The sequence below is a fragment of the Loxodonta africana genome, chromosome 12, assembly GCF_030014295.1.
Source record: "Loxodonta africana isolate mLoxAfr1 chromosome 12, mLoxAfr1.hap2, whole genome shotgun sequence".
Taxonomy (NCBI): domain Eukaryota; kingdom Metazoa; phylum Chordata; class Mammalia; order Proboscidea; family Elephantidae; genus Loxodonta; species Loxodonta africana.
In genome coordinates, this window is record NC_087353.1 from 84247246 (window position 1) to 84272362 (window position 25117).

The following is a 25117-nucleotide window of genomic DNA, read 5'->3' on the forward strand; positions in this document are numbered from 1 at the left end:
CTTGTAACTTTTCTGCTGAAGAAACCAGGTTTTTTGCCCTGCGGAGTCTAGACCTGACTAGTTGCAGCCCATGATATTGTTTAACCTGTTCCTTGCTCCCCAGCATTTTCTGTAAATGGTTAATTAGATCAAGAGGCCTGATCAGATTGAGGTCTGACTTTTGGGGCAAGACAACTTTATGGCTATTGCTGTGTGTTTACATCAGGACATATATAATATCTGGTTGTCAAATGACATTGATGGTCATTGGTGCTCAATGCCTAGATCCATTAACTCATTAGGGCTTGCAAAATGGTGATATTCTTTTCCTGTGGAAACCCTGGTGGTGTAGTGGTTAAGTGCTCCAGCTGCTAACCAAAGGGTTGGCAGTTTGAATCTGCCAGGCACTCCTTGGAAACTCTATGGGGCGGTTCTACTCTGTCCTATAGGGTCGCTATGAGTTGAAATTGACTCAACGCCACTGGGTTTGGTTTTCTGGTATCATTTCTTTTTCACTTATTTGCTGAAAATCCTGCCATAAAGGGAATTTTTCTCCCAAACGTTTGGTTATTATGAGGTACAATTCAAACAGGAAAGACAGGCTAAATGTGTGATTCTTTTCCTTTATCTGTCAGTTTTCACAATAACAAACCGGTTCTCTAGCGTACTCTAAAGTGTTTGTTTTTGAGAGTCATTTTAAACTCAAGGACTTAAATGTACTGTGCTTGTTGGGTCTCAATCCATTGCAGTTGTTACCCTTATCGATGCTCAGATTGCCCCTTCGTGGACACTGGAGACTTAGCCACATGGACTCCTGAGTCCTTTTAAGATAGTAATCTCTGATAACTTTCTTCTTGTCTGATGTGACAAGGTGTTCCAGGCTCATCTTGTACATTTCTTGTCCCAGACATGGCATCAGCCATTTCTCAAAAAAACCCTGGTTCATTTTAGTGGAAAATGGTATTTAGAGACCATAATCTAGCCACTAGGGATGCCCATTGCTAATGGGTTAGTCCTTGTTTCTAGGCCTTTTCATGGACAGAGGTGGGAAGTATCATTTAGATATTCTTGGGGGGATCCGTAGGGATGTCCCTGCACTGTCAACTGTAAATGCTTCAGCAGTTCTCTCTGTTTTCATAATTGGGCAACCATTTTCCTGTCCAGATGGCCCCATTTCTAAGACAGAGAGGTAATTGCTTTTGGAAGGAAAATAGAAGGTTTTCTGGTGGTAATCCTCAGTCAGCTTAGTTCCATAAACAGTGTTGTACTGCCAAGTTTCCTCAGTTTTAAGATGCCATCATTTGTAAGACACACAATCCATCAATCTAATAACAGCCTTTTGGAGAAAAAAGAAACATTACCTCCTTGGATGAACACTTAGATTGTAAGATTTATTCCAAATCCAAAACTCTAAAATATGAATATGTATTTTTTTTAAGATTTATTTTTAAGTCCAGGAAACATGGCAGCAGGCTGAGTTTCTCCCAGGTCAACACCTTGAGGTCACCAGGAGGCCAGGGGTATGGAGTAGGAGAGGCTCACAAAAATGAGGGGACAGGGTAGGGGATTGCTCAAGAGGCTGACGGTTAAGTCCCTGTCTCTGGGGCCAGGCCTCTCAGTGACATTGCCAGACACATGAACCAGAGCCAGGATAAGGGTGTGAAGTCTAGGCTAAGGCTTGCTGGGCAGATGAGGGCAGCCAGAGGCAGCATGGTCCTTGGAACAAATGTGGGCAGGGTTGAGGATAAGGCAGGAGTCCTGGAGCAGGGGGAGCCAGAAACTGGGAAAGAAGAGAGTACAATGTGGCCCAGGTGACACTTCCAGAACAGTGGCTGAGAAGTGTACAGGGTGCTGGAGGCACCCTGGTAATAGTTGGGGGTTGCCCTGGGGTACCAAGGCCAGACCAGCTCCCCACAGAGGCACTTGCCCCTTCGTGTACTTGTCCTATGCTAGAAGCTGCCAAGTTCACCCCACCGCTTTAGGATCTCTCTCTCCATCCCAGGAAAGAAAGGGTACAGGTCTTTCAAATCGTATCATAAAGTCAATGCAACAATTTTATAGCAAGTTTGGAAAATAGAGAAAAATACTCACCTACCAATCCCTCTGAGTCAAATATGGTTTCGACTTCAGCCTAATCTCACCTGGCCTTTCTCCTCCTTTTCCCACAATATAGTCAGCATTCCTGCCATCATGTAGCCTACCTTCCTCTGTGTAGTGAAGTGAGCTCCTTTATGTGCCTTTTGTCTTGATTGTTTGGAAAAACAGCTTGAGAGATTTTTTTCCCCTAAGCCCTGAGGAATTACTTTTGCCCTAGTTTTCTACCCCAGAGTTTGTTATTTTTGTCCAGGTTGATTGGCATTTCCTAGGTAAGCTGTAAACAACTCGTGGTTTGATACTTTTTGTCTGGCTCTGGGCTGCAGCCTGCCCCGTGACTGGTATGCACATTGTCAGGGATTGGTCGATAGACTATGCAAAAGAGGTGAGTTGTAACCTGCTATGCAAATGAACTGTCTGTGGCCTATCAAGAGGGGATTGGTTAGTTTGTGTGGCCCACCCCCCGGGAGGGGCCATGCCTTGAAATTGACAAGGAATTGTGTATATAAGCAGCGGACCCCAAAGAGGTTTTTGAGACAGAAAGAAGTAGAAAGAAGCAGAAAGAGGAAAGCAGGAAGAAGCAGAGAGAAAGAGGCAAGGAACTTCCTAAAATAGCTGTAACACAGGTCAAGGGCTGTAACACTGAAGATGGGGACAGGTCCAGAAGGGACCTAGTGGCAGAGCGGGCAGTGACAGCAGGGCCAAGAGGAGCCTGTCCTGAGGGGGCTGAGAGGAGCCCATCCTGAGGGGGCCTGAGAGGAGCCTGCCTCGGTGGGTGCCAAGAGGAGCCTGTCCTTGGGGGTCTGATCCTGATCCTGAGTGGTGGCTTGTTGGTCCTGGTCCTCAGTTGTATCCTGTTCCTTAATAAACCACTTAGCTGTAGGATCTCTGAGTTCTGTGTGGCCTTGGGCAACGGATTGTCCCATCCAGCAGAGAAATAAAGAGTGCAGGGGGAGGGACGGCTGGTGTCAGAACTGATAAAAAGATTGGAGAGTGGAGGCATGTCTGACCTCTGCCTCGTAGGGATCAGCTTTGTGCTGATCCTGGTCATTACTCCGCCTGAAGTTAGGTTCTGACGTTGCTGCCGTTACTCCTACCTAGGTTTTATAGCGTGTTCCTGCACCATCCTCACGATTATCATTTTAACAACTGCACAAACGCGCTTTACTGTTTCTCTGTCTTGCAATCTTTTAAGAGCATAGTCTCATATTTTTTCTTTTCCTTTTTTCGTATCTTGTTTAACCTGACAGGTGAAGGGTGGCCCCCTGCTGTCGTTTTATTAGTCCCATCTCCCCTTAGTGAGCCTGTTTAGCCAGGCTAGTGCCAGGTGATGGGTGACCACGGTGGGGAGATGAATGGGTGCTGGCCCCATGCTGTGATGTCTTCCCCATGGGCCAGGCCACCCCCATCTCGCCTCTGCGTTCCCATTGGGTGCAGGTTAATCGACGGAGCCAACATCACGATGGAGGATGAGCATATGTGGCTGATCCCCTTCTCGCCGGGGCTGGACCACATGGTCACGATCCGCTTCGACAGGGCTGAAAGTATCGCAGGCTTGCGTTTCTGGAACTACAATAAATCTCCCGAGGACACCTATAGAGGGGTAAGCCGGGAACAGTGGCGGGCTCCATCCACCATCAGGGAAACGGCGCCTTGATGAATGACTGGCGTGGCTGCCAGAGAGGAGCATAAATCCTCCAGAACTTTCCAAATGGAGCTGGTTGGGGGGGGTTACGATCAGGGAGAGAGCACGCTGCTGTTGTATTCTATTTCTGCAAACAGCAAATGCAGTCTTAGCGCCCAGGGCAGACTCGAGAAACTGTAGAGCCTCGTTTTTTCTAGGGGGGAACAAGGGAGGCTCTAGCAGCCCAGCCCCTGACTTGTAATGGCAAATTGTGTCCCTGTGTTCTTTGAAGGCTACTGGGGGCCAGGCTCTGTGCTGAGGGCTTCGCAGGCATTCATCATTTGGTTGGACCCTCATCCCAGCCTCTATAAGGCAGGTGTTATTACCCCCAGTTTTCAGGGTATTAAGCTGAGGCTCAGAAGAGTTCAGTTACTCAATCAAGATCACACAGCTTGAGCTCCAGGCAGCTCTGCCTGACTTGGAGCCTACCCTGCTAATTCCCACGGTACGTCCTTTTCCTGCTGGACAGGAAGGTGCAGGGGAAACTCAGCCACTGTTAGAACAGGGAAACGAGCCTCAGAAGCTCTGCTTCCTGTGGGTTCTTCACCTCGTGCAACTAGGAACAAATAAGCATCGTTACCTCCTCTGAAAAAAAAGGGAGGCTAAAGGCCCCTAAAATAGAATGACCCAGCTGGAGCCCAAAAGTTGGAAGGTCTCAAGTGTGAATCTCAGCTCTGACCCTTACGAGCTGTGTGACCTTTGGCTTGATTTCCCTGGGCCTCAGCTTCCTCATCTGCAAACTGAGGATAATTGTAACACCTGCCTCGTCAGGTTGCCATCGTCCTTTGTCACACAGAAGTTGACGGACCCAGGGCTTGGCCCCCTGTACCTACCACCCCACAGAATTCCTTCTATGGGACCTGTGTGGGGTCGGCAGCCAGCCCAGCCCTCTGCCCCCAGTGGCGTGGAGCCGAGCTGGCTGCACGTGCCACGGCCATGACTCCTCTGAGCGTGCAGTCCACAGTCCCCCCAGAGCTGCCCATGCCCTTGTAAGTGCTCTTGGAGGCGTGGCGCATTTGAAAAGTCAGATACATTGGCATTAAGAAAACATTCTCTTGCCTTAAGATGTGCCTTTGGGCCTTTAAATTCCCTTGAGCAAATCGCAGCCTTTCTGGGTGAGCTTTCTTGACCTGAATTCACCATCTGGAATGCTTGGCCCAGAGTCCCTGCTTCACAGGTCTGGTTCCCAACAGCTGGTGACAGGTGGGCATGGTGGCATGAGGAGACAAGAGGTGGGGCATGTGATCTGAGAGGACATCCCCAAGTTTAGTGTGATACAAACAATGGACCCTCCCCAGAACAGTGCTTTGGACACCTGCCTCCCCAGGGTGGGCACCTGGTTAGGAGCCCTGGTTGTGGTTAAAAGCCAGGACCTTGGACTCCCTTTCATTCCTCCACTCATTGTGTATCCTCAGGCCAATGGCTTCGCCTTTCTGAACTCTGGTTTCTTTAACTATAAGATGGGGCTGGTTATAGAAGCCACCTCCTAGGGAATGAGCAGAGGACAGGGACAAGGGCCATCTCTCCTGGGAAGTGGGAGATGCTTCCTGGGGAGGCAGTGGTTCTGGAGGTTGGGTAGGGGCTTGTGGGCCTCTGCTTTGTACCATCCTAGGTTTCGCTTTCAGGGGACCGTCTCCACAGGGTGAACCCTGGCAGCTCCCAAGCCTACACCTTGCTTTCCCCAAGTCCAGCAAAAGAGAAAACTCCCCTTCCAAGATGAGGCGGCAAACCCCCAGAGCTGTCCCAATTGATTCAGGTTCAGCCACAACCCTGAACCAATCACATGCCCAGCGGGGTGCTGGTCTCAGTTTAGCCACACCAGGGTCATAAGGCCAATTTTAGAGCCGAGTTGGAATCAGATTGATGAAAGCAGAGCAGAGAGAAGTAGAGAGACAGAGCCCAGGTCCTAGTGACATCCTCGGGTCCCCATATCCAGCCATACCCGAAGCCAGTTTACCCTATACTTTTCAGGTTTCTGTGCCCTTAAATTCCTTTTCTGTCCCACTTGCACCCCAGAGAGCTCTGATGACTGACGTAGCAGGGACTGCCTGAGAGCTGAGGACACATTAGTTGCTCATGATCCCCAGAACAGACCCTCCTTCTGCCTGGAGCTGCCCCTCTGCCCTTTCTGAGAGGAAACTCCAGCAGTGTGGCAGGCGGTTGGGCCAGGTTGCTAACCACGAAGGTGGGATAAAGCATCCAGGAGCCCTGATTCTAAATCTGTAGTCAGAGAGAAGGTGCTGGCTTATCGCCCCTCTGCTCACCTTGGGGAGCACAGCACAGGTTTGGCCAAGCCCCCTCATACTCTCCCATGAGGCTTTGAGATTTACTGGTGAAACCCAGCCTTTTGGCCAGCACAGTCTAGCCTGGATCCACATCAATTCAGCAAGCTCTTGGTAAGCACCTACTGTGTGCCAGGCCTTGAGGTGGATATAGAGATAGTCCAGCCGGGGCCTCTGCCATCCAGGAAGACCCAGAAACCACCAAGGACTCTGCCAGGCAATAAATACATGCCCTAAGGAAGGACGAGCTAGGTGCTGTGAGGAGGAAGATTGGGAGGTGGCTCATTGTGTTCCAGGGAAGGTGCCAGGAGAGGTGGTGAGTGTGAGCGGGGGTGTAAAGAAGGAATGGGACAGGTTCACACTTAAAAAAAAAAATTGCTTATTCTGTGCCAGGTGCTGTTCTGGGCACTCCACATACGTTAGCTCGTTAATGAGGTGTGAGAAGGTCGCACAACTACTAATGGTGGATGTCCGAGCACCCGAGTTCATGCCCTTGACTCCACGTCATAGCGCCTCAGGCCCCTGCAGCCGGTGAGGTGGGTGGGCCCTTGGCCCAGTCATGTTCCGCCCTTGAGCCCTGTGGGCCAAAGAAGCTATGTCTGTGACTACTGTGGCAGGGGCCTCATCTCATTCATACTGTGCTGTCTGGCAAGTGCCCAGCACAGCACCTGGCATGGAGGAGGGGACGACCCTGGAAAGTGGGGCCCAGCGAGGTGCTTCTGGCTTGGGAGAAAAGCCAGACCAAGCCATTTCTGAAGCCTAGGGGCTCCGTTGTAAATGCCAACGGCCGCAGCACCAGCAGTGTTAGCACCCTCTGCTCTCCCCTGCGGCAGCTCCAGCTCTTCACGCATGGTTTTTCTTGTATTTGCAGGCCAAAATCGTCCACGTCTCCCTGGACGGCTTGTGCGTCTCCCCTGCGGAGGGCTTCCTCATCCGGAAGGGGCCGGGGAACTGCCACTTTGATTTTGCTCAAGAAATCCTCTTTGTGGACTACCTGCAGCCTCGCCTGCTGCCCCAGCCAGCCAGGAGGTGAGCGGGCTGCAGACTGTGGGAGCGCTCCCTCCTGGTCTAGACACTTGCTCTGCACGTGGCTCTGAAGCGTATACTTAAAGGGTTTTAAAATGATGATCAAACACACTGCTTTTCAACTGGGCCGTTTTCTAAAGCTTAGCCAAGCCTCTCCGGAAGCCTGTGGGATGCACCCGCTTTGTCTGGGGCTGTTTGGGTTTTTCACAGTCTGGAGTGCTTTAAAATTTTAAATGTTTCATCGCACTTCCTGCTGGGAAGAGAGGCTAAGCCTGCCTGGATTCCAGCAATGCCCGCTGGCCAATCCAGGGAAGGGCCTTCCTTCTCTTGCTTCTGCGTTCCTGATTTAGAAAGATTCAAAGAGAAGAATTGAGGCTAACGTTTCATGGGTTCACTGGGATTTCTTGGCCCCAGTCTCAGCTGCTGTAGGATCATAACAATTTGTAAATGCCATGTTAAGTTTACTCATTTAAACCCCCTGATGTCCAAAGACCAGAGGCCAGGCTCTCAAAACAAAATGAGTTTCTCTCCACAGTAGCCAGGATGGGTTCTTGGGCTGGTCACTAGGAACAGTCACCTAATTGTAGCATTGCCCTTGACATGGAAGAAAACCAGGCCAGGGCTGGAGGGGACTGGCTGCAGACCTGGGAGAGAAGCGCTGTGGGGAGGGACATGAAGGGGAAAGGAAGTGAGGGTTCTCCTTCCAAGTGCCTGCTATGCCTAGGTGCTTTGTAGTCATACATTCCAGAAACCTTCGAAGCAGGGGGTGTTATGCCCATTTTACAGATGTGGGAACTGAGGCCCTGACTGGTGAAGCCGCTTGCTCAAAATCACAAAGCTGAAGCCTTCATGGCCCTCCCCACCTCCTACCTCTTCTCCTTTTCCTCTCTGCATCCTGTCCCCCATTCCATCCCTCTAGCTGCTTTCTGGAGCAAACACCCCCTTCCACAAGCTCATTCCTGCCTCAGGGCCTTTGCTCTGGCTGCTCCTCTCCTTGGAATCCTGAGCTCTGACTCTTCCCATGGCTCCCTCCTCCTTGATGCTGAGCCCTTAGCTCACACAGGCCTCCCCTGACCATCCACCTGCGGTAGCGTGCCCCCACCCAGTCCCCATACCCCGTCGCCCTGCCATGGGTCTCCCATAGCTCTTATCACACCACAGACTTGCCTTGTTTGTGGAGAGGTGGGGGTGGTTGAAAGAAGGCTCCACACTTGAACAACCTCTGGTCACGTCCCTCTTCTGCACCTACCACCTACCTTGAGCAAGTGACTTCACCTCTCTCTGCTCCAGTTTCCTCATCTGCATCTCAGGTGTACAACAGTACCCACCTCCCAGGGTTGTTTGGAGGACTGAGAGTGCCTGTCTGTCAAGCCCCAACGACAGTGATCCCTGGCAGAGTAAGCACCATGTCAGCATTGGTGACAACTGTCACCTTTGTACAGTAGCCCCTCCAGTAAAACGGAAAGTCCGTGCAAGCAGAGACCTCACCTGTCTCTACATCCCAGGAGGCCGCTAAGCTGCCATGTTTTCCAGGCCTGTGCCCAGGTGAATAACTGAGCAGCAATCCTGAGTGGCAGGGCTCTGCCTTACAGTGCTGTTTTGTGTTTTATCAGGCCCCACATGAAAAGCCGGGAGCACGCAAGCATGGACTACGAGGCACCGCTGATGCCGTGTGGCTGTATCCTTCTCCCTGCCCCGCCCGCACAGCCCAGGCCCCTCAGCTCCTTGTCATTAACCAAGGAAGGGCGAGGCCCTGGAGCCACCTTGCCAAGGCTCCAAGGTATCTGGGCCTTAGCTGCCTGCCAGGTTTTCAGGCAGGCCACAGCACAGAGAGAGTACCTGGCCGGACAACCCAAGGTAGAAATGGAGTCTTGTGGGATGGGCTGCGGTGGCGGAGGGTGGCGAGGACTCCCAGGTTCAAACTTTCTAGACTCTTACTATGGCCCAGCACTGTCACAATGTGTTGTCTGCATTAACTCAGTCTTCACAACAACTAGATGAGGTAGGTACTGCTTTCTTCCCATCTCAAAGCAGAGAAAACTCAAGCATGGAACGGCTAGGTGACTTGCCCAAGGCCACACAGCTGGGAAGGGCCAGGGCCAGGTTAGTGAACTCTGGCAGCCTGGCTCTTTCGCCATTATGTTCTCCTGGAAAGATTGCCTCTAGCTACACCATTTCCTGGGTAGGAGGGCCTATCTGCTTCCTGAGGAAGGGTTTGACTCCTGGTTGTACATGTGGGCCTCTGGAAGCAGTGGTGGTTACAGGGGACTCCACCCTCCTGGCCACTGGTCTATCCACCCCCCCACCCGATGCTGCAAAGCTCATGCATTCCACACACCTTCATCTCTTACACACCTGAAATGGGTAGAGAAGGGGCCAGGTGTTCTTGTCATCTCACAACCAGGAAAACTGAGGCAGGAGACAGGGAAGCCATTTGTTCAGCATCATACAATGAGTTTGTGACACAAGTGTTTCCCCACCCAGTTGAAGCAGAGGCTGGGCCTGCTCCCTGGGAACATCCACATCCCCTGTCTCCTGGGCCCTGGAAAAAGGTTCTGAATTCCTCTTTTAGATATAAAAACCCAGTCCCAAAATATACATATATATATACTCCTCATTTATCAACTCTCTCTGCCTGACATTTTGCTTTTATGACAATAATAAAAAATCTACTATCCGACTATTTTGCTCATCAACAAGGTACATCTGGAAGTAACGAATGCAAAGGTAGAAGGCGAGAGTAATGCTGGCCGTGATGGTTGTGTGTTAACTTGGCTGGGCTGTGATTCCCAGTGGTTTGGCAGTTACATAATGATGTAATTTGGCAGTTATGTAATGATGTAACTTGGCAGTTATGTCATGATGTAACTCTCCTCCATTTTGTGATCTGATGTGGTTGTCTTACATTTTCACATAATCCCAATTATCGCATAACGACCTGGTCTTTGGAACCTAACCATGTCGGTAAATGAGGAATGGCTGTATATACATATATGCAGTTTAAATTAAAGAAAATTTGATATATATTTCGATAGGCTTCAGTCTCAGTGAGAGGAAAAAAAATTTTTTTTTCTCTCTTTCATTTGTATAAACCAAAAAGAAAAATCTGTGTTATTTATGTCATTGTTTCACTTTGTTCTCCAGAATATTTCACCTGGTTCTCCTTAATCACATGTACCAGTCATCTTCCAGTTTCAGCTCCTTACCAGCTGGGGCGACCCCTACTACATCGGCCTGACCGGCCTGGAGCTGTATGACGAGCGAGGAGAAAAAATTCCTCTATCAGAAAACAGTATCCTTCCAGGGCCAAAGGGGGCTCCTCCAAACCAAAGGGAGCATGGGACGGTGGGGGAAGGAGCAGAAGCCTTGAATGTAGAGTAACCAGAGCCCTGGATTAAAAATGCCATGGGCTTTGTTTAGAGCCAGAGACTGACTCTTGGGGGAGGGCAAAGCAGAGAGCAGTTCCCAATCCTGCCTCTGAGGCATCAATTACAGGAGCCTCACAAAACAAAGAGTCCCTTGGCCGAGGCAATTGGGAGACGCTACCAACTGCAGCCCCCTCCCGGAGAACCATAGGTACTTTGGAGTTCTAAAGGCTCTGACAAGTCCTGCAGGGAGAAGCCTGTTTTGCTGTGTTCAACTCAGTGTGTCCCAAATTTATTGACCATGGAACCCTTTGTTCATGGAATACTCACACCAGAATTTGCAGACTACTAGCCCAGTGAGTTTCTAAATATGACAGGCAGGATCCAGCCACCCCCCTGTTCCCTTCTGAAAGGCAGGATCCAGCCACCAACCACCCTGTTCCCTTCCAAAAGAAGACCTCAGAGTTTGCCCGCCACCCTCCAAAGCAGCAGCATGTTTCTCCTGCCTCTGGCAGTTCTGTGAAAATCCTCTTTTCCAGCCAGCTTTCTGCTTGGTTTCTCCCCTTTGTGCTTGGAACTGCACCGCTGCACACACATACCCACCCACTCTCCCCAGGCCCCACATGCTCCTTCCCTCGCACGTGTCTAATTTGGCTGTTTTGCCTCCAGCTGCCCTGAGCAGCCACAGTGGTTCTGCCCCCCAGCCCCACAGCACCAGCAGTGCTGGCAGCCCCGGATCCCCTGAGCTGCGCCGTCAGCATGACAGAGGCTGGCGGCCCTGAGTGTGGCCCCTGGTGCCAAGCATATCGCCTTCCGGTTATGACAGCTGACAGGCTTCTCCAGATATCGCCGCCTTCCCAGACAGCGTGAACTCCCTAGAGGGCGTATGTGGGGACGTCCGAACCCCTGACAAGCTCATCGACCAAGTGAACAACACCAGCGACGGCAGGCATATGTGGCTGGCTCCCATCCTGCCGGGCCTGGTGGGTTCCCAGTGGCAGTGTCCACTCCCGGACAGGGGGACTTTCTGGCCCGGGTCTCTTTCTTCCAGGCCAACCTAGGTAATCTCACATAAATCAAGTGCCTCGGAGCCATCAGGATAGTATAGGTCTTTGCTGACGCTCTTGATTGATGGGGTCACCTCTTTAAGGCCAGTGGTTCTACCTCTTTGGGACGGTTATTACAAGGGGGCACCAGGAAGATGAGGCACCTCCTGGGAATCTGAGGCCAGGAAGCCTGGTGTCACAGGCCTGGGTGCATGGGCACAGCTGGTCTCTGTGGGTGCACTATGGTTGTCTTTCCTTCCTCCACCACTCTCAGCAACCCCCGGCCTGTCCCTCCCAGCCCGGTCTCTCCACAGTCATTGTCATTACTTCTAGCATCACCAGGTGTTTGACCCCAACACAGCCACCCCTGCCCACTCTGGCCCCAAGGCTGCCAGGTCCTGCTTATCTTTTTGTCCCAAGGCCTCATGGTGAGCCCAGGCATGGTCAGCTGTGGGTAGAGAGGGAGGAGATAGGCCAGGAGGTGGGGACAGTGGGACACGGGGAGTGTGGTTATCTCTGGTGGGTTGAGCACCTGCCCACCCCTCACTCAGAGCCCAGACGCCTGGGTCAAGATGTGCAGCAGGGTCTGGGGCATCTGTGAGACCACTGAAGTGTCCCCTATTTCAACTCCATGTGTTTGGACGGGAGGAGGGGGTACAGTTTCCTCTGAAGACACAGGAAGGTACAGCACCGGCAGTCGTGTGACTGATGTTGTTCAAAGGCTGCCCCAAATGGGCCCCCACTGAGGCTCCATCAGCTTCGCTTGCACTGCGGTCAGCCCCTTAGCCCCAGTCCCACCACTGCACAGGGGAGAAAGCATAGATCTATCTGCCTTTGGGCCTGGGGCTGCAGACCAGTGGCCCACCAGCCAGTCCGGCCATTGCCGTCTGGAACGCGGCCAGCACGGTGCTTACCAGGGCCTCTCTCTTGAAGGCCTTCAGATGGGGTGGGTTGCTCCAACTGTCTATCCCCCAGCCAGAGTTAAACATTTGTACCTGCTTGAGCCTACAGGCTCAGAGTTTGAGGACCTCATCTAGATCTTTTTTGTTTCCCTGATTCAACCAGAAGGCTGACCTCACCCCCATTCCCACACACCCTTTGGGGCATCCTTAGAACAGCCACAGGCTTAAAACCAGGACCTGAGGCAAAGTGAAGGCTGCAGCCTGTGGTCAGCACTGAGTGACTATTACTTTCTCCTCCCCTATATTTGAAATTTGTTGCGGGGGGGGTGGGGGGCAGCTGTTCAAGGCCGTTGGGTGCTACTTTACCAGCTGAGTTCTGCCCCTGACCTGGGCAGCCCCCTCCCTGCTCCCCCCAGCGGAAGGCTCAAGGATATATGCCTAAAATTACCTAGCAGTGCCTTTAGGGCCTCTGCTTTGCTTTTGAATTATGAGGCTAGGGAAAGGACAAACGGGGGTCAAGGCAGGCGGACTGCCTCGGGGCAGTGCTTTCCGCTCTGTGGTTGGCGACTGTCCCTTGGCCCATGGAGCCCCAGACTGTGTTTCTGGGCCTGGCCTTGCGGAAAAGCAGTGGGTTTCCTCTGGAACGCTGGTATTTAAATGAGGGCCACGCCAGGCCCAGGAAAACAGGCCCTCCAAGAGCCAGCTCAGCAGTTTGCTGGAAATGCAGCCACATGTGACCTGACTCAAGATGTGCTTTTAGGAGATGAAAGGTGCCTGCCTGCCACACCCTGTGGACCAGAGCAGCCCAGGCTGGCGGGCGTGGGCAGGCAGTGCCAGGGCTGCCCACCTGGCTTGTCCCCTGCCCATACCCAGCACCCTGGCTCAGGCGAGCGCCCTTGTTTCCAAACACGCCTGTTTTAATTAGTTGTTCTCTCTGACAGGTGAACCGGGTTTATGTGATTTTCGATCTGCCTACCACCGTGTCAATGATCAAGCTGTGGAATTACTCAAAAACACCCCACCGAGGGGTGAAGGAGTTTGGCGTAAGTACTTATTAGCTGGGTTTTTTGAGATAATTATGCTCGTTGGTAATTAGGCCACCAGCAATTATCATTTGTCGCAGTGTGATTTACTTCTCTCTTTTCAACCTCAGACACAAACGCCTGGTACTCAGACGCAGAGAAATTCCCCATCTAGTCTCGAATTCGAAACCTCCCCGGATCGATTTGAACCATCAGACTGAACACATAGAAAGGGACTTTGCCTTTCTTTCTTATTTCTCTCTTCTGCTTGAATCACACTGGGTTGGGAGCTCTTCATGCTGGGAAATGACTTGGCTGGGGAAGGCAGGGACCCCAGAGCTGAGGCCTCCTTGCTCTGCCTCGCAGGCTAGCGGTGTTTAACCCCACTGAGCCTCAGCATCCTCGTCAGATGGTTGTGGAGATCTGAGTTACTAGTGCAGGCCTGGCACACAGTAAGCCTTGGGGCTGACACCACCTCCAGAAGAGGGTGCCAGGCTCTGGGCAGTGCAGCACTTTGCCCAAGGTCAAACGTGGGAAGGAGAATTTGAACCCAGGGCTGTCCAGCTACCTGGCCAGAGTTTTTCCCCCTGGATTCCTGTTTCCCAAGCCCCAGGCGTTCAGGTACCACCATTAAGTTTTGCCGCCCACACAGCTTACACCTGTACCATCAATTAGTTACTGTTTGCTTAACTGACTCACTTATTTTACTTACCTTGTGCTAAGCCATGGTCACTATGAAACCAGGGATTTGAAGTGTTAGTTAAATGTTCTTTGCTAGTCCCCACTGAAACACGTAACTGTTCATATCAAAATGGTCACCCGCACACCCAGGGTGGCCACGTGCCATGCTTAGGAGGCCCTTGCTCCACCCCACTGCACTGCCAGCTGGTTGCCACCCAGCCCTCCTCTGTGTCTGTCTGTCCAGCTCCTGGTGGATGACTTGCTGGTGTACAATGGGATCCTGGCCATGGTGAGCCACCTGGTGGGGGGCATCCTGCCCACATGCGAGCCCACAGTGCCCTACCACACTATCCTCTTCACCGAGGACACGGAGATCTGCCACCAGGAGAAGCACACGACTATCAGGTGCGTCCCCGCCCAGCACATGCCCTCCCACCAGCCAGGCCAGCTGTGGCCCTGCCTCTGGTGAGGACAAATGGCCAGGACATGTACACAGCCTGCAGACTGAGCCATCTCCGGTCTTCTCCCTCCCGCAGTAGCCAGGTGGAGGATCAGGACGTCCAGATGATGAATGAGAGCCAGATTGTTACCAACTCTAAGCGGAAGCAGAGTGCCGTTGACCCAGGTCAGTTTCCTGTCTCCCCCGCCTGGGGAATTGGGACCAAACAGAATGCAATGACAGCCTTCCCACCCCCGCTCTCTCCTGCCCACCCTCAGGTCACTCTTCTCCCCCCAGAAGCCTGCTAGGGGGCTGGGGAGGGACTGATGGTGGAGAACCTCAGTGCAGACTGTTACCTTCTCCTGGCAGGCCCCTTATAACATGGTATGGTGTCCCCTGTGCCAGGTGTTATGGGTACAGGTGGGGAAAGGGCAGTCGAGGGCCCAGCCCTCCTGGCGTCTGTGTTCCGTGGGGAAACAAGCAGGAGCCAAGTAAGCAAACAAATGGGAAGATTTCAGCTCCTGTGAGGAGCCCTGGGGAAAAATGGCTGGGATAGAAAGTGGATGGGGTGGGAGGCATGGGAACGGGAACTTTACCTAAAGGGGCCTGGGGGATGGGGAGGTGGCATTTGAGCCAAGACCTAAAAGATGAGAAGGAGCCAGGCACCAGGGCAGGGAAGAATATACCCAGGCCAAAGGAACAGCCAATGCAAAGGCCCCGAGGCACGTATGATCTCAGGATATTTAAGGCACACAGAGGGGGCCAGTGTGACTGGGGCCCAGAGGGATGGAGGGCAGGAGATGAACTGGGAGAGACAGGTGGGGTCAGACAATGCTGGCCATGCTAAGGGTGCAAAGGGAGCCACTGAGGAGCTTTGTGGAGATGTGGCATGCTCCAGTGTAGAGTTTTTAAAAGATAATCTTGCGTAGTAACAGCGAACTTCTCAATAGTGTGAGGCAGTGTTCCAAATGCCTTAAAATACTAGCTAAGTTAATCCTCACAACAGCCCAGTGAGGTAGGGACTGTTGTCGTTGTCTCCATTTGATAGATGAGGAAACAGGGGCACAGAGAGGTTAAGTAACTCATCCAGGGTCACACTGCTAGAACTAGAAGGGACAGTCTGACTCAAGAATCCCTGTTTAATCACGTACGCTATAGCACTTCTTCAGACAAGGAACCGTCTCCTTAGTTGAAGTGTCTGATTACCTTTAGGCAACCCTTTGATCTTGATCCAAAATATCTATAGTTTTCTGCCTTGACAAGTCTGGGGAATGTGGCTGGCTCCGTTTTTGCCACTGAGGCGTACCCACTCTTGCAGATGTCTTCGATCAAGCATCTGCCGGGCCTGCTCAGCCAGCCTCAGCCAGCCAGGGAAAGGGGCAGTGTGAGGACCCAGGAGGGAGCCGTGAAAGTGAGAGGTGTGGGGAAGGGGCCGAATGAGTTTAATCTGAAGGATGGGGAGTTTGGGAGGCAGGAAAGGCTGGGGAAGCTGCAGGAGGCCCAGGACTTGGACCAGTACATGGAGGAACTGGAGGCAGCTTATGCTGCTGTGGCACAGTGAGTGGTGGGCGGTGCCAGCACAGGGACTGCCTGGCCAGGAGCCAGGCCTCACCTGGAGGGGGCTGGGAATTGTGAGCAGGGGAGCGCCATGGTCGTGAAGGCCTTTCAGAGCAGGCCATCCAGCCTGGGGGTGGGGGGTCAGGAGCAGGGAAGGGCTTTGGGGAGCTGATGGTGGAGCCGCTGCTGGCAGAAGGAGACCATGAGAAGGTGGAGTGGGCAGGACTTGGTGGGCACTGGGTATGGGGGGGAGCCTGAGGCTGACCACTGCCAGCCTGCCCTCTTTGGTCACCCTGCCTCCTTCCCATAGCCTCCCTGGCACTGTGCTCCAAGAGCAAGGATGTCTTTGAACAGACTAGGCCAGAGAGCAAGGGGTTGAGGCAGGGCGTGGAATGTCACGTACAATGGGGTCTGAGCCCCAGCTCTGCTGCCCATGTGTGTGTGACCTGGGCAAGCTCCAGCCTCCTTGGGCCTCAGTGCCCTTGTCTCTAAAAGGCAGCTGGTAATATCCTGTAGGTTTGTTGTGACAGTAAAACGAGATCTAGGCTCAGCGTTTAGATGTATTTTTAGAGCATTTGACTTGGGCAGGCAGACCTGAGTTCAAATCCCAGCCACCTACTTTGTTAGCTGTCAGAGCTTAGAGAAACCCCTCTCTTCTCGAGCCTCAGTTTCCCCCTGTAAGAGGAGCTGATCTTTCCTGCCATGCCCCATCACAGCAGCTTGCGAGCCCCAAATGGGATACCAGGGTGAGGGGCTTTGCCGCTTGCGAGGTGGCATCTGCCTCAGCTTCGCAGCTCTGTCCTCAGCACTGCGGAATCCACTTGCTGACCCCAGGAGGGAGCGAGGGTCCCAGGTAGGGAGGGTCCCTAGGTTCCCACTCCTACTACCCTCACCCCACATTGTCTCAGAGGCTGAGATATCCTGAGAGAGGGGCTCGCTAGCTCTGCCTGGAGACTGGGCAGCCACTCTCGAAGCAGCCACCTGGGGCCTCCAAAACGTCCCCATCATGAGCCAGGCTCAGCTCTAGCGAAGGCACCTGACCCTGGACCCACCCCACCCAGTTCCCTAGGCAGCCTCCCTTCACCCTAGATGCCGGACCCCTCCTGCAGGCTGACTGTTGAGCTGTAAGGTGGTCAGGCTTCCCAGACTCCCTTACTCACACAAGTTCATAGGATGTACCAGGCTCAGCTCTAGGCCCTGGAGAACAGCACTGACCGCACCATCCAGGCTGGCGGCTGAGGAGCAGGTAGGGGAGGCAGACCTGCATCGAGGCCTGTGGGAAGCCAGCAGAGGGCGAGGCTTCCCAGAGGAGGTAGCATTTGAGATATTCCTGAAGGTTGTGAGGAGTTTGCCAGGCAGCAGGAACAGCAGGGCAAAGGCCCAGAGGTGTGGCAGGGCCACGCAAACCCTAGGCAGGGGCCAGGGTGCCAGGAGCCCTGAACTCAGAGGTTCCTGGGAGATGCAGGCAGTCACCAGACCCTACAGGCCTCGAATGGCAACCCAAGCAGTTTGGATTCACTCTGCGGGCATGGGCGTCCCTCAAGGATTTGAGGTTCAGTGACTCTGGTCCTTCTGTGCTCTGCCTCGACAGCCTTACGCCCCAAAACCTGCATAAGCGAGAAGGAGCCGGCAAGACGGTGGCGGTGCTGATTGACCCAGGGAGAGCAGCCGCCAGCCAGCAGAGAGCGGGTCCCCACCTCCCGCCAGGGCTCTGCCCCTGGCTTCCCACAACCAGTGTCCCCTGTCCACAGTCCTCAGTGTGGGCCAGCCCGGACCCTGGGGCTGGAAGAGAACCACCGCAGGGAAAAGGAACTTGGGGAATGGGAAGCCTGGGAGATATAGGCGTTACAGGCAGGAGGAAGCAGGCTGCCGCTGCAGGCCTTGATGTGGCCTTTGGGCTTCCCCTGCAGTTCTGAGGCCAGTGGCAGGAGCCCAGGGGCACTTCCCTTGGTACCTCTCCTACCAAACCCAGCAAATCAGGGCCCATGTCCTCTCAGGTCTGCCCTGTGATACCTGGACTGGCCCTGACTTGGACCAGGACAGTGAGGTGGACGGGGAGACCTCCCATCAAGCCTGCTTGGGGCCCAGCTCATGGCTTAATCTGAAAAACCAATCAATACCAGCATTGTGTGAGGAGCGTTGGGGGAGGCCCTGCCCCAGGCCCCACACACACTGTCTGCACATCTCTGCCTCGTTAGGCGGCCAACACAGCTGGCTGTGAAGGTGGGATTGTTTCCTGGCCCTCGAATTTCTGGTCAGGACTGCCACAACCCCCTCACTCATTCTGGGCCCTGCCCAGGCCCAGTCAAGAAAGACGGGCCCCTCAGGGAGCTGGGTGTGTAGGTCACTGTCCTCTGGTCAGAACTGACAAGGGCTGGCCCAGGGCTGTGTCCCGCTGAGGAAAGGAGTGAGCTGTGCCCACTAGGTCCCTCTGACATGCCAAGGGCATTTCTACAGTGCTGCAGGCCCAGAAAGCATGGCGGGCAGGTGGGCAAGCAGCTTCACAGCCCAGAGGGTGGCAGAATCCACCAGATGCACAGACCTGGGCACAGGGTGAGGCAGAGGAAGTGGACTGTGGCCGCACCAGAACCTCACCCCGGGCCAAAGAGGCACACCTCCTTGTTCCCTTACTCCGTGCCCTTGCCATCTTGCTCAGGATCTGCTCTCAGGCTTTCGGGCTTGCTTTCTGCCTCGGCCCCGGTGCCCGACTCCTCCCTCTTCCAGCCCCTTCCCAGCAAGTTGGAAATGTGCCTTGCACCCACAGCCGCAAGGAGCCCAGAATGCATCTATTTCCATCTATGTAACAAGCTTGGATCGGGGACCTAATTGGTTTCCCAGTGGTGGGTAATTTCTCGTTCCAAATATTAATCCGTTGTTTTCCTGGCACCCAGCCCAGCCCGCCGCGATACTGTACTCTTAAGTACGTTCCTATGCAACTGAGAGCCCGAGCAAATACTTTATGAGCTTTGCAGCTTGGGCGGGAGCAACTATGCAAATGCGCTTTTCATTTGGAGCTTGGGGCTGATGCAAAGATAAGGAATTGTTTCTCCGGAGCAGATCCATCATTCCCATGGCTTCCAGGCCCCCAGCTTCTCTGCTCACCTCCCAGATGTGGCGGGCATCTCCTGGACCACTTCCCAGGGAAGTCTCTGCCGATCAAGCCAGCTCTTAGTGACCAAAGCCAGTGCTGTTGCTTTAAAAGAATCCAGCTTTCCATTCCTGCCCAAGGCATCAGTAGGGTCAGATTTGTCAGGGAGATTGCACAAATACTACACACACTCGCTCCCAGAATCTGAGCTGATGTTTATAATAATTGTATGTACCATGCAATTTAGGAGGGAAAAGAGGTTGTACAGGCATTCACTCTAAAATAAATTTCTATTTTTTTCTCTTGCAAAATCAATAAAAGATGTTATTAAGAATACAGTCTGCTGCACTAGATTTGGGGTCAGAAGGGAGGGAGCCCTTGCTGCCTGCAAAAACTGAATCAGAGATCACTTGCTGCTTGCTGAGGGGCCCGGGCAAGCCCGCTCTGATCCCTCCTTTCCCCTCTGCAAATGGGGTTATGACTAGACCTGCCTCCTTGGCGAGTTGTCGTGCTGCGTCAGACAGATAATAATAGCCAGTCCTCAGGGAGAGGTCGTGACGCGCCTGGCGCTGTTTCAAGCACTGACCCACTGAATCCACTTAACAACCATATGAGGTAGGCACTATTATTTTCCACATTTTACAGATAAGGGAGCTGAGGCACAGGGAGGTTGAGGAACTTGCCTAAAATCACACAGCTCTGGAAAGTTTTAGTCAAGGCATAAATCCTGGGAGAGCCCGGGGAGGACACAACCCTATGGGCTTTGGCCCTGGAGTTTCCCAGATGCCTGTTCCCCACGTCCCTTTGTCCTCCAAGGTGCTCATTGGCATCTCTTGGCTTCTGGACAAAGCAGCCCCTGGGGGTGGGGCAGGGGGTAGGGGGGAGGTGAGCTGCAGCTCAGGTGTAAGCCAAGCCTTAGCATTCTGGCTCGATCAGAAGGCCCTTTTGAAAACCCCCACCCTCCAGTTGTGCAGTGAGAAGGGCAGGGAGCCAGGTGCCCACCCAGAGAGGCCCAGCCTGGTATTCAGGAAATAGCCTCTGGGCTGCCTGCTACCCTGAGTTCCCACAAGACAAGAGGACCCTGCTCTATGCCCCCACCCCCTGCTCTGGTAATGCGGAGCCATCCCCCTAGCCCCTGCAGCCTGGAGCCCTCATGGGCAGGTAAGCCCTTCCAGCTTTGCAGCTGGTGTCACGGAGGCAGGTGGGTGTCCTGATGTCTTGACCTTGATAAGCCTTTCCAGCCACCAGCCAGAGCCTTGGGCCTGGGCTCCCATTATTCAGGAGCCCTAAGCTTAGTGCTCACAGGGACCGGGCAAGTAATGTCAGCGAGTAAAGCTGGCCTTGGAGAACTGGAGCCAGCGGGGCAGCACAGGCCCCATCTAAGGGGACAGCTGCAGCTCAGCTCCAGTGGCCCTAAGATGCCAGGTCTGCAAGATTTTTCACAGAAGACAGAAGCTAGGAGATCTGTTTTCTAATGTGAAATCTAACTTTTAACTGTTGGCTCAACCAAACCCATCACCATCAAGTCGACTCCAGCTCATAGCAACCCTATAGGACAGAATAGAACTGCTCCCGTAGGGCTTCCAAGGCTGTAGTCTTACGGAAGTCGACTGCCACATGTTTCTCCCACAGAGCAGCTGCTGGGTTTGAACCACCGACCTTTCACTTAGCAGCCAAGTGCTTAACCACTGCGCCACCAAATAAAATCTATCTGCATGCAGGCTTTGGCCAGTTTGCAAGTCTGGCCATAACCAACCCTCCACCCCAGTTCCCCACCCCCGCCAGCTTCAGCCAGAAGAACAAACAAATCTGTCTTGGAAGTACAGCCAGAATGCTCCTTAGAAGCAAGGGTGGTGAGATTTCATCTCACATACTTTGGACATATTATCAGGAGGGACCAGTCCCTGGAAAAGGACATCATGCTTGGTAGAGGGTCAGCGAAAAAGAGGAAGACCCTCAACGAGATAAATTGACACAGTGGCTGCAACAAAGGCTCGAGCATAACGATTGTGAGGATGACGTGGGACCGGGCCGTGTTTTGTTCTGTTGTACATGAGTTCCCCAAGTGTAGGTACTGACCTGACAGCTTCTAACAACAACAACCAGCCTCAGCAGTGAATACCAACGCCACCCCCCAACCCAGGCTCTGAGGCTACCCTCTCCCTTCCTGCCCGCCCTGGCTACAGTCCCCAACTACCAGCTAGGGCTGGTCCCTTGGTACTCCCCTTCCCTCTCCTGGAAGAGAAAAGGAGGGAGGGAGTCATAGATGACCCCTGAACCCCCACCCATCTGTCCTGCTATGGGCAGAAAGGCAGGTGGCCCTTCTGCATCCTGGGGTGAACAGTGGCATTCCCCTCTCCACCTTCTGCTTCCGTTTCTGCACTCCACCATCCCCCAGAGGGCACACATACAAAAAAACCAAACCCACTGCCGTTGAATGGATTCCGACTCACAGTGATCCTATAGGACGGAGTAGAACTGTCCCATAGGGTTTGTATAGGGTTGCTATGAGTTGGAATCCACTCAATGACAATGAGTTTTTTAATAGGGTTTCGAAGGAGCAGCTGGTGGATTCGAACTGCTGACCTTTATGGTTAGCAGCCAGGCTCTTCACCACTGCGCCACCAGGGTTTTGCACACTGGGGTGTAAATCGCCCAAGGCTGCAGCTGCCAGGGGTCTGGGGGCTGGTCGGCACCCAGGCACGGATTACTAGAAATGAACCCTTGTCACAGCTGACAAGAAGGCTAAGGAAGAGCAGGGGCGGGCTCCCGGAGGATCTCCCCCCAGACCCCAGGGCTCTTCCCTCTTTATCCAGCATGGGAGGGATGGCTTCCCTTTATTCAAGGTTGGCTGGTTTGCTCCAGCATAGGCACCACTACCTCAGAGGGTCCCCAGAGCCTGCCCCACCCCAAGGACATTTGCTGAGATGCTCTGGTCCATCCTCAGGCCTCACCTCCAGCCCCGTTTGAGGCCCCAGCCCCTGCCTGGCCTCTGGGGGAAATAGCAGATCACAGTCAGGTGGCTCAGTCTACTCAGGTTAGGCTGGCTGTGTTGGTCTAGACAATTTTAAATTTTAAAAATTAGTTGCTTTAGTTTAAATATCAGATTTCACATTAAAATTCAGATTGCTTCCTTCTCTGGAAAAATGGGGAAGATTTGGCCACTCTGGTTGCACATTCCTGAATGTCACCCAGAGCCTGGGCAGGTGCTCTCCAGATTGCCACAGTCCTCAGCATTCCCTTTTGTCTCCCACTAAGCCTGCGTCCCTCACTTACTTTACCTTCACAGTCCCACGGGCATCTGAGTTTGCAGCCCCGGAGATAGAGACAGGTAACAAGTGCAGAGGAGCAGGATGGGTGTGGTGACCTGTGGGACCCCTCAGAACCAGGCCACTGCTGCCTGGGTACGAAGACAGCTCTCCCAGGCCCTGGGATACAAGCCTCTGACATCCAGTCAGCCAACAGAGCGATGAGGAGGGAAAAGGAAGCAGGAGGGGACTGTGGAGACAAGAAGGGGCCAGACTCCATCCAGCAAGTCCTCCTGGGTTCCCATGTGCCCGTGGGGGTGTCTCCTGTGTGGACACGTCCCTGAATCTCCATGTGTTGTGTAGCTACGTCCCCTGTCTACATTCTGGAGCCGTCAATTTCTAGTTTCCTTCTGGGAAACTTCTCCCCCTACAGCCCTGGCAGGAGGGACAGCATTTGGCAACCTTATTCTGTAATAACAACAAAAATAACAGCCAGCACATATGAAGGTCCCGCCTTGTGCTTTATGGGTTTTGTCCCTGAAGGTGCAGGTACCCCCCCACCCCCGCATACTGGAGGAGAGGGGCAGTGGCCTGGGTTCCCAGCTGTGTGGCTGGGCGAGTGACTTGACATCACAGTACTCTGCTTCCTTACCCGGAAGCCAGGGCAGCCGACAGCAGGGCCTGCTGGGGGCGGGGGCGGGGGCGGGGGCGGGGGCGGGGGCGGGGGCGGGGGGAGGGGGCAGTGAGCTCTGCCCTTAGAGCAGCCCCTGAGGGGAGACCACTCGGGAAGTTTTACGATGACCCTCTTTACAGCTGCATAAACAAAAGCTTTGGTAGCAAGAGATTTGAATCTGGGGCTTTGGGGTGGAGGTTTGGCTCCAGCTCCAGGCCCTTCACCTGAACAGTATCACACCAGCTCCCTCCAGCCCCTCTAGGATCTCAGGACACCTGCCCAGCCTCTGCTGATTAGTCCATGATGAGCCCGCCTGCCCTCAGAGCAACCAACCCTCTGCTGAGCCACAGGGTCCATGTCTGGCCCCACTCCTATCAGCTCTCGCCCCTGCTCTGATGATTTACTGCTGTCCCCTGCCTCAGTTGGTCTCCCGTCTGGTCCATCCCTTGCCTCCTCTCTAACCCACTCTACCTGTGCTCCTCAGAACACACCCCCTGGTAGTTGTGGGGGAGGGCCAGAGGGATGGGGAGACACACATGGGTCACAGGCTTCGGGGGTGTGTGCCAACTCATCAGCTTAGCCTCACGCCACAAGCTGTACATAAAGCCCCTTGCTGCTCCCCCAGAGCCCCAGGCCCCTCACTCTCTGGTGTCCCCTCTCCCCCCCGCTTACCCCCATGCCCCCCCCAAGTCCTGGCAGCTGCCCACTCCCACGCTTCTTGCCATCAGCCCTGCCCCCGGCCTCCCCCAGAACTGAAATGAGGCCCAGGATGAAATGAGGCCCAGGAAGCAGTTACGGGAAGCAGGGGCAGGGTAGAAGAGGTCCATGCAGTAAATCCCCTCACTGAGGAGATTGGTTCCTCCTGATGACTGATGATCCATCAGCAGGGCCCAGTCGGTCCTCAATCCCGCAGACAGCCCAGGCCCCGCAGGCAGGGCAGCTGTACAGTGGTGCCATTTGTATGCTGCCCCAAGCCCCCCAGGAAGGGGCAAGGGGAACTGGGCTCCAGCTGCATCTTCTTTGGTTTTAATTCACCCACAGAGGGGGCACCTCTTCCTGATTTCCGCCAAGGTGCCATATGGCCTCCAGTCTCCCTGCCTGCACGTCATCAAAGCCCCATGCAGGAGCCCAAACAGGAGAAAGGGCAGCCCAGCTGGGGCATCCCGTGCTCCCCTCGCCACCCGCCTCCAACTCCACTGGCTCCACTGCTCAGCTGTCCCCTTCTCTCCATCCCCAGGGCTACTGTGGCCTCAGCCACCACCATTTTCCACCAAGACCCCTCTTCTCCCTGCCAAGACCCCCCTTCTTCCCTCTCCACCCCCATCTCCCAGGCCTTCCCCACACACAGCCAGAAAGAACTTTCCCAAATGCAGATACAGTCATGTCTGCCTCTGAAAACCTTCCTGTCAATGGCTCCTATCAAGATAAAGTCCATGACCCCTAAGGCGGCAGACCCCAGGCCCCCTGAGATCCATGCACTCCATCCTGTTTCTCACTGCCACATACAACCACGGGACCTTTGCACATGCTGTTCCCTCTGCCCATGTTTTACCTGGCCGTTTCCTCATCCTCCAGTTCCGGCTGCGAGGTCCCTTCCTCTGCACAGCCCTCTTTGACCCCTCTGGTCTAAATCAGGTCCTTCCTTGGTTCACCTACATAGCACTTCTCATAGTTTGAAGTAATCTCTCCTCTACTGGAGTGTACACTGCGTGAGGGCAAAAACAGTGTCTTTCTTGATCACCGAGGCAGCTCCAGAGCATAGCTCAGTCCCCAGCACATGTAAGTCCCTCAGAAAATACTTCTTGGGTGAATGAGGCCCACAGCAGGCATGTGGTAGTGTCAGGATTTGAACCCAGGCCTGTCTGACTCCATGGCCCCAGGTACTTTCCTCCGTCTTTATTTCCTCCTAAGCAAGAGAGGTCGGCCCCCTGGCAACAGTCACCCTTCCCAGGAGATGAGGCTCCCCCAGCACAGCTTGTCCTCAGGCCTGGCTGCCGCAGACGAATGCCCATGAATCAAGTTGACATTTCC

General features: G+C 53.8%; 1 protein-coding gene across 16 annotated transcripts in view; it reads left to right on the top strand.

The window, feature by feature from the left end:
* KATNIP (katanin interacting protein) overlaps positions 1-25117 on the top strand; it is a 212891-nt gene that overhangs the window by 181871 nt on the left and 5903 nt on the right. For 11 of the 16 annotated variants that reach the window (XM_064295743.1, XM_064295745.1, XM_064295747.1 and 8 more), the window contains 8 exons: positions 3511-3676; positions 6911-7068; positions 8679-8743; positions 10247-10357; positions 11274-11413; positions 13320-13421; positions 14326-14486; positions 14618-14706. In XM_064295743.1, coding sequence (XP_064151813.1) covers positions 3511-3676; positions 6911-7068; positions 8679-8743; positions 10247-10357; positions 11274-11413; positions 13320-13421; positions 14326-14486; positions 14618-14706 — 992 coding nt within the window. Of the gene's footprint in view, positions 1-3510; positions 3677-6910; positions 7069-8678; positions 8744-10246; positions 10358-11273; positions 11414-13319; positions 13422-14325; positions 14487-14617; positions 14707-17668; positions 20011-25117 lie in introns of those variants that run through there. The other 5 variants (XM_023558871.2, XM_023558875.2, XM_023558873.2 and 2 more) reach the window with 4 other exon arrangements.